Source organism: Acomys russatus, chromosome 5 (assembly GCF_903995435.1).
Source record: "Acomys russatus chromosome 5, mAcoRus1.1, whole genome shotgun sequence".
Taxonomy (NCBI): domain Eukaryota; kingdom Metazoa; phylum Chordata; class Mammalia; order Rodentia; family Muridae; genus Acomys; species Acomys russatus.
Genome location: NC_067141.1, coordinates 44,791,092 through 44,803,799, shown reverse-complemented (window position 1 = coordinate 44,803,799; position 12,708 = coordinate 44,791,092). Strand labels below are relative to the sequence as shown.

General features: G+C 38.0%; 1 protein-coding gene across 3 annotated transcripts in view; it reads left to right on the top strand.

Moving 5' to 3' along the window:
• The first annotated feature begins 1,074 nt into the window (after positions 1-1,074).
• The window catches only part of LOC127189448 (COBW domain-containing protein 1), a 45,472-nt gene continuing 33,838 nt past the window's right edge, over positions 1,075-12,708 (top strand). For 2 of the 3 annotated variants that reach the window (XM_051146275.1, XM_051146274.1), the window contains exons 1-4: positions 1,076-1,326; positions 4,629-4,715; positions 8,284-8,380; positions 10,331-10,422. In XM_051146275.1, coding sequence (XP_051002232.1) covers positions 1,176-1,326; positions 4,629-4,715; positions 8,284-8,380; positions 10,331-10,422 — 427 coding nt within the window. In that variant the 5' untranslated portion in view covers positions 1,076-1,175. Of the gene's footprint in view, positions 1,327-4,628; positions 4,716-8,283; positions 8,381-10,330; positions 10,423-12,708 lie in introns of all 3 variants that reach the window. The other variant, XM_051146276.1, reaches the window with a different exon arrangement.

Here is a 12,708-nt window from a genome sequence, read left to right as displayed (position 1 = left end):
TGTCCTCTTATGGCCTGGAATTAAATGTGGCCAAAACACAAACAAGGATGCTCAGTCTTGTTCATATCCAAGGAAATGCAATGGGTGATTATATTGAAGTATTATTTTGTATTTACTTGGTAGAAGACTAACGTCTGCTAATACTGGCACTAGATCTGTACAATCTCTTACATTGTTGGGAAAAATGTATGAATGTCTCATAATGAAACAAAACAGCAACACCTAAAAACAATTGACAGGAAATTCACTAGTGCAGGGAAATACAGCAAATCCCAAGAGATTATACATTGTATGGTACTCTTTTTGTGAAATTGAGAAACAGTATTAAACATTGTTTATGTGCATGTGTTTAAGGACAAAAAAAAACCCAAACAAAACTGTGAAGGAATGTTCAGCAAATTTCCCAAGCAAATTCATGATTGTAGTTAGTATACCAAGTTGGAATAGAAGAGGTTCAGTTGAATGTTTTTGGGTTAGGCATGTTGTCAAGGAATCCACTAAAAACAAATACAAAGGAGCGTTCTCCAGAGATTAATGAGAATATTATGAACCAACAAATACAAATAATGAAGTGAGTTTACATTATATCTAAATAAATAACGAGAAAGTAAAGAAAACTAATTATTACATTGTAAAAGATCAGATAGCTATAATATATAATTATAAATTTAAAAAGGTTTGCTAGTTATCCTTCCGCTAGAAAAATTACAGTTCATAGCATGGCTTCATAATCATTCTTTTCCTTGTGCATAAAAAAAAAAAATGGACTTAATAAGAATTAAAAAAAAAAAAGTCAAAGTCGAGAAAGTCTGTCCTATAGCAGGAGACAGTAACCACCTTCTGGGGCTTGCAACAGCTATGAGGCAAGGGAGCTCCTAGCGTCCTAAAGACACAGTGCAGCTTGGCTCACCCTCAGAGGACACCCCCTAGAGCGTGCCTCACACCCGGGTGTGTGTCCCGCCCTGTGAGGGGCGTGTCCTCTGCGTGGGGGCGTGCCTTCGCAGGGAGGTGTGTCTAGTTCCTATGGGGGCGGAACTGGAGGGCGGGCTGATTTCTCAAAGCCAGGCTGCACGTCGCGTTGTGGTGACGTCATCAGCGTCGCCCTGACTGAATCCAGTCGCGGAAGGGCGACTGGTGACTAGTGTTTCGCTGAGGGGTGGTATACTGCCGGCGGCATGTTACCGGCTGTGAAAACTGTAGATGCGGAAGAGGAGTACGCGGAGGACTGTCCCGAGTTGGTCCCCATTGAGACCAACAACCAAGGAGAAGAGGAAAGTCTTGACTTCATCATTAAGATCCCAGTCACTATTATCACCGGGTATTTAGGTAATTAAACAGTCGCTCAAAAAAGGCCGCGAACTGTGCTCTCGGCGGGGGGTACTGCCATGTCTTCTCAGGCACCCTGACGTCCTGGCCGAGGACGAATGTCTTCGAGGTAGGGGCAGGGGTCTTATTCTCTTCGCGTTTTCAAAGGTGGTTTTGAAACTCGGACTCACTTTATTATCCTTGTGGCCTCCTGATAACGTTGTCTTACGTTTGTGAAACTCATCCACTTCAGTTTAGAATGGAAACAAAAGTAATCTTAAAAAAAAAAAAAAAAAAAAAAAAAGTCACCCGGAAAAAAACCAAACTAAAAGAAAGCGATCTGTTGCTATTGAAGGGTGCCCTAATCAAGGGAGGAAAGAAAGCCCGTCTGTAGAACGTCTCGCAGCTTTGCGTGGTAGATTGCACTTCACAGGAACCAAACTCTCCTAGGCGTTCGTGGCAAGGATTTACTGTACCAGACTGCTCCCCTCCCCTTTTTGAGGGCTGCTTGCAAAGCACTGTAAGAGATTTAAAATAAGATCTTTGTCTTTCCTAAGCTGGGGGTGTTGAGGGTGCGCAGAGGATACTTGAAAACACAGATTTGCGAACATGGTGCGGTTTTCTGAAGGACAGTTCATGTTTTCATAGGAAACCTTTACAAATATCCTTTTAAAAAACATTACAGTTAACAGGAGGGCAAACAACAAATAAGTGACTGAAATATGGCAAAATAAAAATTGTGGAAAAATATGACTAAAGTGGTACTCTCGTTCCTGGGTGCTGCAAGAGACAGGCTGGGACTTGGTACACCTTTTACATATGACTAAGAAATAGCTGGTGCCTCCACACCACTATTTTTTTTTTCTTCTTTTAGAGTCAAACCAAGTATAGTCTAGATTTTACTTAGGCCTAATTTTTATAAAGGAATAACGTTTTGGATTCAGAGGTTACTGCATAGACGATGAGCAACCCCCCCCCCCCAAGAGTGTACTTCAGATTTGCCCCTTTCTTTCTGCATTTTGTTTGCTGGTAGGTGAGAGGAGCAACGCAGGTGATGGTCTGACGTTCTGGGTCCAGGGCTAACGCTAGCATCCATCCTCCTTGTTACTGACTGAACCTAGGGGACTGTTCGCCTCCTTTCCTGGTTTTTTCTTTTTGAAATTCTGGCAACACTGTTCCACTGGCCTCCTACGTTTTCTTTCTTAGTTTTCTATCTATTTCTCTAGCATCCATCCTTCAGTTTTGTTTCTGTGTAGTTTCTGTTTTAATGTCCTACAGACATTTCCGGACTCAACACACCGTACACTAAATATCTCAAGTTCTGCTCCTGAGATTCCCAACCGTCTGCAACGCTAACAGTATCTCGTAACTACCGCAATCCTGAGCACCCCTGCTCCTTCATACACTCACGTGCTGGCCCTACTGATCGGTACAAAGAGTTAGTTTGATTGTGTGACACCCTTTAGTGGCTTTTACTTGGATAATGGACAGTCCAGGGTCATTAGCAGGAATTCGAGGACCTCTGTGATCTGGTTCTTGCTTTCCTCCCTACCCTGTCAGATGGCCCAGCACATTGAACTAACTAACTTCCTTTTCTTTCTTTCTTTTTTGGTTTTTCGAGACAGGGTTTCTCTGTGTAGCCTTGGCTGTCGTGGACTCACTTTGTAGACCAGCCTGGCCTGGAACTCACAGAGATCCACCTGTCTCTGCCTCCCTAAATGCTGGGATCACAGGTGTGTGCCACTGCACCCGACTTGAACTTTTAATTTTTAAAGCAGTGGTTCTCAACCTTCCTAATGCTGAGACACTTTAACACAGTGCATACAATTATTTTGTTGCTACTTCATAACTGTATTTTTGCTACTGTAATGAATCATAATGTAAGTATCTGGTCTGTAGGATGGTCTTGGTGACCCCTGGGGTCGCAACCCACAGGTTAAGAAGCGCTGACTTAAAGGTATTACTTGGAATATTTCTGCCTGTAACTCCTTTGGTTAGATAGCCCTCTTAAGTTCTCCATAGCATTTTGTATGTCTCCTGTTGAATAATCGACCTGTGACAAAATAGCTTTCTAATGATATCTAAGTTCTCCACCATTTCCCCGTCCCTTAACATTTTTAAGCTCTGTGGATGCAGAGACTTTAATTTGATGCATGGTAGATACCTTTGAATGAGTGTAAATTACATTTTGATGTCTTTTTCTTCATAATGTGGTTATTAAGATTTCAGGTGAAGTCTCTTACATTCATGGCTTTCAACTTTGTCATTGGCCTGTACATAATTATGTTTGGAGCCTCTAGTTTTAAGGATTTCCTCATTGTTCTATGTTCTTAAATCTGTCTATCCTACATGTCACCCTGCTATGTTGAACTATCCAAGGCATCTTAAAGATGAAGTGTCATCTCTTCAAAGACTTTAAAAAGGAATATGACCTAAAATATGACCAGATACTCTCTAACTCATTCCTAGTTATACCCTAGGACACTTACAAATGCATTTTAGTAGACATGTGCAAACTATGTGTAAAACTTTTTAGCATTACTGCTTGCGACAACAAAACATTGGGGGCAACCAAAATGTCCTACAGAAAAAAGAAGGACACATTCCAATAATGGAACTGCACTGCTGTGAAGTTAAACATATTTCATTATGAACGTTAGGATCGTTGGTTCACAAGATTAATATTTTTCTTCTGCTTGAGAAGAACAACTAGGCTTGTTATGCCACCTGCTGGATGAAGTTAGTGTCTTCTTACAAAGTTCTCTCCTGAATAGTTTGTTGTGTTCACTTACTACCTCTGTACCCCATGTCATAAATCAGTTTTATAGTAATAGATTGCATAGCATATTAAAAATAACTATATAGTCAACCTGAATTCGTAGCTAATTCATGGATGTTAAAATAGGTTGAAAAGGTTTAGGGTAGTAACCAAGTATTCTTTCTTAAGAAAGGGCATCATGAAAAGGATCTACATATTTTTTATTTTACGAATGACATTGCTAAGAAACCAAAATTGATTCGTTTCTATTGAGTATAAATTTTAGACACCTTTTACTGCTGTATTATGTTATGCAGAAGACATTTTAGTTGTATTAAGTTAGAAAATTGACTCAACTTATAAGATTAGTTGCAGTTACTTATAAGATATACATAAATAATGTTAATTTTCAAAGATTGTTTTAATGTGTTCTGTAAAGTCCTCTCTACTATTATTAAATAGTAAAAAATGATACATAAGTTCTTAGAAACACCAGGACTTTTTACATTCTTTTTGTGTCTTCAAAATTAGTTTTTTACTTTTGTTGCTTTAATATGTCTTATAGGGGCTGGAAAGACAACACTTCTGAACTACATTTTGACAGAACAACATAATAGAAAAATAGCTGTTATTTTAAATGAATTTGGAGAAGGTAAGAAAAGCTTAGTAACTGTCATGGTGCAATAAGATTTGGGACTCTTTATTCCACTGCTGATACTCTGTCCTTAAAAAATAAGATTGGAAAGCTGGGTATAATGGCACACACCTTTAGTCCCTGCACTGAAGGAAGAGATAGGCAGATTGGATCGCTGAGTTCTAGGCTAGCCTGGTCTACCAAGCAAGTCTAGGCTAGCCAAGGCTATACAGAGAAACTATCTCTTAAAAAAAAAAAAAAAAAAAAGATTGGATGGTACTATAAAATGAGGCCACTGTGAATAGTTTTAGAAACATAGGATTATCTTTTATTAAGCTGGCCTGGAATATGCTGTATAGTGGCAAAAGAAATAAGAGAGACCCTGCCTCACCCAGATGAGAGCCAACTCCCGAAAGTTTGACTTCCATAGTTTGTCCACATCAAATACCTCTTATACACAAATAAGTAAAATGCATCTAAAGAGATTGATTGATTGATTCATTGTGATTCAAAGTTTCCTGTATGCTAAGGAAGTTCTCCTCTTTCTGAGCTATGCTTTCAGCCATTTAAAAAAAAAAAAAAAAATGGAAGGATGGGCTGCAGAGATGAGATGGCTCAGAGGTTAAGAGCACTGACTGCTCTTCCAGAGGTCCTGAGTTCAATTCCCAGCAACCACTTGGTGGCTCACAGCCATCTGTAATGTGATCTGATGCCCTCTTCTGGCCTGCAGGTGTACATGCAGGCAGAGCACTATATACATAATAATAAACAAATATATAAATCTTTTCTTTTTTTAAAAATATATTTATTTATTATGTATATGAATACACTGTCTTCATGCACACCAGAAGAGGGCATCGGATCCTATTATAGATGGTTGTGAGCCACCATGTGGTTGCTGGGAATTGAACTCAGGACCCCTGGAAGAACAGCCAGGGCTCTTAACCTCTGAGCCATCTCTCCAGCTCAAATCTTTTCTTTTTAAATGGAAGGATTAGCTGGGTGGTGATGGTGCATACCTTTTACCTCAGTACTCAGGAAGCAGAGGCAGGGGGATCTCTGTGAGTTGAGGCCAGCCTGGTCTACAAAGTGAGTTCTAAGATAGCCAAGGCTACACAGAGAAACCCTATCTCAAAAAAACCCAATAAATAAATAAATAAATAAATGGAAGGCTTTCTAATAGTCCTTTTTAGTTTTTTATTAATATTAATGGTATTTTGTTGTACATATATTTGGTTACACTTATATTATAATGGTTATATTTACTTAATATTTCTTACTATTTTCATCATTTTGCAGTTTTTATCGTTTTGCGTTTCACAATTTCCTCAGTGCTTTATCATGTTTTATGTAGCTTAGTATTATGTAATACTATATCGTCACCCAATTAAAACATGAACAGAAAATATATAAGTGATTTTTTTTCTATTTAAAACTTTTCTCTGACATTGGTACATTGTATGTAAAACATATAAAATAATTCTTATGACGAATATCTCATGTGTACTTATTTCCCAGGTAAACCTTACTAAGAGACTTTTTATTGAAGAAAAGTTTAATTTTTAAATGACTACATGATAATTTGGCCAGAAACTTTTGTCAAAGTGAAGTAGAGTCTTAATGCATGTTTTGAGTCCTGAATAATTTAATCACAGCAACCACCAACTTTGTAAGGAATTAAAATGAAAACAATCTCATAAAAAAATCCAGCGTTTAAAAAGTATCTCAGTAGGGCTGGAGAGATGGCTCAGTGGTTAAGAGCGCCACCTGTTCTCCCAAAGGTCCTGAGTTAAAATCCCAGTAACCACATGGTAGCTCACAACCATCTGTAATGTGATCTGATGCCCTCTTCTGGCCTACAGTTGTATATTCAGGTAGAATACTGTATACATAATAATAAATCAATAAATCTTTTTTTAAAAAGTATCTCAGTATATTTAGAAACTTGACAATGGATGAGAAGAAAAAATGTTTTCAGGGTAGCTTCTTTATTAAGAAATGGAATTGGACAAGTAAAAGTCCTAAGGAGGAAGAATTTTGAATTTGACTTCCCAGCTCATGGCTTTTTTTTTTTTTTTTTTTTTTAAATGACAATCATTTATTTCTTATTTCAAAAAGGTTGAATACTTAGGGTCTGGAGAGATGGCTCAGGGGGAACAGAGAAACAGAGTTCAATTCACAGCACTTATATGGTAGTTTACAACTGTCTGTAACTACAGTTTCAAGGCACTTAGTATCCTCTGTGGACTCCATGCATGATTGTGGTACATAGGCATACATGCAGGCAAAACACCAAATCACATAAAATACAAGTTAAGAGAGAGAGAGAGAGAGAGAGAGAGAGAGAGAGAGAGAGAGAGAGAGAGAGATATTGAATAATTGGAAATAAGACTATCGATACAGTAAATTGATGATACTCTTTTTATATATGAAAATAATTTTTAAAAACTCAATGAAAGAATAAGAACATTAGAACAAATATAAAATAGCAAGAAACACTTAAAGAAAATACAGTTGTCTTCCTAGGAATTGAAATTATGTATTTAATACTTTATAAATATGTTTTATGTATTGCCTGCATGTATGTATACCATATGAATGCCTGGTGACTGTGGAGGCAGGGTGAGGGTGTTAGGTCCCCTGGAACTGGAGTTATAGCTAGCTATAAGCTGCAATGCGGGTGCTAAGAATCAAGCCCAGGTCCTCTGCAAGAGCAACAAGTTTTCTTTTTTTAAGATTTATTATGTATACAGTGTTCTGCCTGAATATACACCTACAGGCCAGAAGAGGGCATCAGATCACATTATAGATGACTGTGAGCCACCATGTGGTTGCTGGGAATTGAACTCAGGACCTTTGGAAGAACAGTCAGTGCTCTTAACCTCTGAGCTATGTCTCCAGCCCCACAACAAGTGTTCTTAACCTCTGAATCATCTCTTCACTCCAATTCATTTAATTTTAAAAATTTGTGTGTGTGTGTGTGTGTGCGCGCGCAGTCCTTTGGAGGCCAGAAATGGCCCATGAATGCCCTGGATCTGGAGTTATAGGTAGTTGTTGCCGTGTGGGTGCTGGGAACTGAACTCTGGTGCTCTGCAAGAGCAGTGCATGCTCTTACCCACTAAACCATCTATCTGCCCAGACCTTGTGTGTTTACATTCTTGAGAGAAAGTCTCACTGTGTATCCCAGGCTGATCTGGAACTTGCTTTGGAGCCCAGTTGTATCTTAAACTTCAGATCCTTCTGCCTCAGGCTCCTCAGTGTTGGGATTACAGGTGTATACCATGCCTGGCTTTGCTTAAATGCTATAGAAAGGAAAAATTCATCTAGCGTACCATAATTTAAATATTTACTGGATTAAATACTTCAGGTTTGATATTTGCTATTCAAAAGAAGAGAGATTCTGGCTTGCATCACAGAAGAGTCATCAGTATACTTCTTGAGGCTTTTAAGCTGTTAATAGAAAAGTTATGAATGAATACATATTCTAAGCTACAGTTTCAGCATTGGAATCTACTTTGTTTCTGAACATCTTCCTCTATTGCTTGACTAGTGTATGTAATCTAAAAACTGCTGTTTATATTTCTAGGGAGTGCAATAGAGAAATCCTTAGCTATCAGTCAAGGTGGAGAACTCTATGAAGAGTGGCTGGAACTTAGAAACGGTTGCCTCTGCTGTTCAGTGAAGTAAGGAGTGTGTTTACTATGTGTTTGTTGGCTGTTCAAGATGTTTGTTGATTATATTTCCAGCTTTGGTTTTTCTGTGTAATTTAGCTGAATTCACTTGTGTAGCTTGTACCATTGCATTTTTAGATAGTATATACATTTATTAGATTATATTTTCTTTAAGTGTTTCTTGCTATTTTTTATTCTAATGTTCTTTTTCTTTCATTGAATTTTTAAAAATTATTTTCAATGCCTTTATTTCATATGTAAAAGAAGAGTATTATGAATTTACTGTGTCATTATCTTATTTCCAATTATTCAACCTCTTTTTTTTCTTTCTAAAATTTGGTTTTTTTATGTGTTTTGGTGCTTTGCCTACATGTATGCCTATGTACCACACTCATGCATGGAGTTCCAGAGACCAGAGAGGACACTGAGTGCCTTGAAACTGGAGTTACAGGCAGTTGTAAACTACTATATAAGTGCTGTTCCTCTGTTCCCACTGAGCCATCTCTCCAGACCCTAAGTATTCAACCTTTTTTAAAATAAAAAAATAAATGACTGCCATAAAAAAGAATAAGCATGGATTGGGAAATGTCTCTGTGGGAAAAGCACTTTCCACACAAGCTGAGGACCTGAGTTTAAAGCCCTAGTTCCAACACAAGAAGCCAGGTGTGGGAGTGTGAGCTGGGTGGGCAAGGCTTAGTGGATCCCTGGAGCTCTCTGGCCAGGCAGGGAGAACAGCCGAATGGTGAGCTAGCTTCGAGTGAGAGATGCCATTGAGGAAGCCCCCCACCTTGGTATCTAGCCTCTTTGTGCACACATGTGCATAGACACGTGACCACACATGCAGATACATACAAACACATGAGGGAAGAAGCAGCCAAGCCTGATGACACAGACATGTAATCTCAGCTGCTTGAGAAGCTGACGCAGGAGGATCCCAAAATCAAGGCCTACCTCAGCTACCAAGTGAGTCAAAGCCAGCCTGGGCAACTTAGTGAGACCCTATATCAACATTAAAAAGTGAAAAGAGGACTGGGAATGTTGGATAATAGGAGCATGCTTGCTTAGCATATGTGTGGCCTTGTGCTCAGATCCCAGTATGAACACAAAAACACAGAAAGAACCTTATGTCAGCACTTAAGTTTCTATGGGCAGTGTCTGTTTAGTTTATTAGGCTGTGACCAGTCCTAGAAGAGTACCTGACATAAAAAAGCACTCAGATAAATTGTCTGACAAAATAATCTCTTGGATAAATTACCATAATTACTACATGTGCTATTGTTTTTTCTATATTATAGTGAATTAAGTTTCTCCATTATTGACGTTCTTAGATGTTTGGCACTGAGTCACACTTTTTGGAAAGAGGAAGTAGTTATAAAGACTTAACCAAAAGGCAATAAACACATTTAATATTTGTCCTGACTTTTGGTGTTATGAGAATAAAAAAACAGGTAATGAAAGCCTGTAATCCAAGCATTTGGGAGGTGGAAGCAGGAAGAGTGACAGTTCCAGGCCAGGCAGAGTTGCATAGTGACATGCTGTCCTGTTTGTTTGTTTGCTTAAAAAAGGAAATTACTCTGTACTCTAATCAGTCTAGAGCTAAAATGTATACAGTGACAATGTTCCTGTAACTTTTTATTGAAGCACTCTAGGCAATAAATTTCATTATCAAATATACTGGTTTTCTTTTATAATGCTATAAAATAAATAACTGACTTTTGTTAGATAACATCCTTTGCTTTTAGTTTTGTAAGTATTAACTTACTACACATACATTTCTGCCTGTATTTATACCTATTTTCTTCTTGTCATTGTTAAATATTGGACATTTTATCAGAATCCTGAATTAAATTTAGTGTACCTGGGAATATTTTTGTGTTGTGTGTTGATTATTTTAAGATGTTTTTAGAGATCATCTTAAACTGTTCAGGTAATCAGTTATTATTGTGTTTTTGGTATTTCCAGGGACAATGGCCTTAGAGCTATCGAGAATCTGATGCAGAAGAAGGGCAAGTTTGACTACATACTCTTAGAGACCACTGGGTTAGCAGATCCTGGTAAGAAATGACAGTGTTAGTCACTAGCATGCAGTGCTTTGATTCCTTAGAGAAGTGTTTATAGTAAGTATTTTTTGCATATGTTTGTGTGGTGTGCATCCATGTATGTATGTGTGTTCAAAGTGTGTGGGCTTATATGTGTGCAGGCTCACACAGAGACTTGAGGTTGACATATCTTCAGTCACTTTCTGTCCTATGTATTGATAATGCAAATCTCTCAGTGAACTGAGCTTGCTTCTTTCGTTCTGTCTTTCTTTCCCTCCTTTGTTCCTTTCTTTTTTTTCTTTGTAGCCTTGGCTGTCTTGAACTCACTTTGTAGACCAGGCTGACTTCGAACTCAGTCAGATCCACCTGCCTCTGCCTCCCAAGTGCTGGGAGTACAGGTGTGGACACCACGCCCAGATGCCACTTTTGCTGGTCTGGCTAGCCGACTTGTTCCAGGGCTTCCCTGTCTCCAGCTTGTCTTTCTTTATTGACCTGCCATGATGGACTTGCAGGTGGGTGGCCATGCCTACCCAGCTTCTATGTGGACATTTTAGATCCAGTTCTTTGCTTGTTGAGTCCTTTTACCAGCCCTAAAGCTTTAATTTGGATTTAATTTTTGTTGTTGTTCAAAGGAAAAGAAATTCTAGCTTGCATTGTGTAAGAGTCACAGTGTACTTCATGAAAAGCTGTTAATAGAATTTGAAGTTTTACTGATTGACTTAGAGTTGTTGGTAGGAATAAGTTATTATTTTTTATAAAGACTTATTTTTATGTGTATATATGGTATACCATATGTGTTCGGGTTCCCCAAGAAGCCAGAAGTGAGCGTTGGATCCCCTGGAACTAGGGTTTCAGGTGGTTTTGAGCTGTCTGACATGGCTACTCTCGTGATTGGGTAGAGCATTATTAAAGTCTAATAAGGATTAGGCTCCAGGGAGCTGCAGAATCGACTCAGCAGTTAAGAGCACTGAATATTCTTCCGGAGGACCCAGGTTCAGTCCTAGAACTAACACAGCAGCTCATCACCATCTGTAACTCCAGTTTTAGGGGATTCAATGCCCTCTTTAGGTCTTTGAGCCATAAGCTTGTATGTGGTATGGATATATGCATGCAAAACACCTGTACACATAAAAATAGTAATTTAAAAAATAAGTAGGCCCCAGATGTTTGCATAATGCATCAAAAGTCACTGGGGTCAGGTTCCAAATAGTTGTAGTTTGGTAAAAATGTGGAAACTTGGTTTTATTTTTAGCCATTTTTTTCTAACCATTATTTAAGATATTTTCATTTCAATTTATTTAGTTTTAATATTATGAGATCAATGTTTTTCCATAGTGAATTTCATTTTGTTCTCTTAACTAGTCTAATTTTTTTTTTAAAATTATATTAATTTGTTCGTATATTTGTATTTACAAGGGAAGGAGGTTAGAAGAAATTAGGGAAGGGCGAGAAATAGACTAGTAAATATGAATAAATGTGAACAAATATGATTTTATGCTCTGGTACAAGTTTGGAGTGAACAACCTACATGAGTTGTCTTTCTCCACCACGCTGGTTGGTTCTCTCTCTTTACAATGTGAGTCTTGGGATTTTAACTCAAGGTATCAGATTTGGTCGTGTGCATGCACCCTTGCCTGCTGGGTGCCTCTCACTGGCTTCTAATTTTCATTTTTACTGTTTTGGGGTACCTTGCACGTACTAAGTAGGTTCTCTGTGACTAAGCTATTCCATTAGCCCTGTTTTAATTGTTCTGATTTATCTTTTACTCTGATCAACCTTCCTTGTCTTTATGTCAATAATCCCCCTCATGTGCATTTATATATTCCTTATTATTGTAAATTATTTATTAGTTAAGTAATGATACTATTAAATTGATTCAAATTTATTTTATTAATGCTACAAGGCCTCTTTTTATATTACTTTATTCTTTTCTTGTGTTCAGGCTTGTTTTTGTGTTTTATTGCTTTCAATTTTTTTTTGCTATGAAGAGCTACCTCAAATTTTTATTATTTTTTTCTTGGATTATGTTTCCTTGCAGAATGAATCCTTTGCTCTTTGTCTGTTCTATTAAATTTCTCCACTCTTTTTCCCTTCCTGACATTTATCTGCACTTGATTTCCTCTGCTGTAATCACATGTGTGCATTTGTGTCTATGGTGGGACAGTCAGAGGGCTTTCCTTTACCTGTGTGCATTGATGGAAATTCCTTTTAATGTCTTCACTGTCTTACCTGCGCATGTTTGTCTTAAGCACCGGCTTGAAAGCTGAATATTGCTGGAACAGGTGAAGAGGGAAACTAATG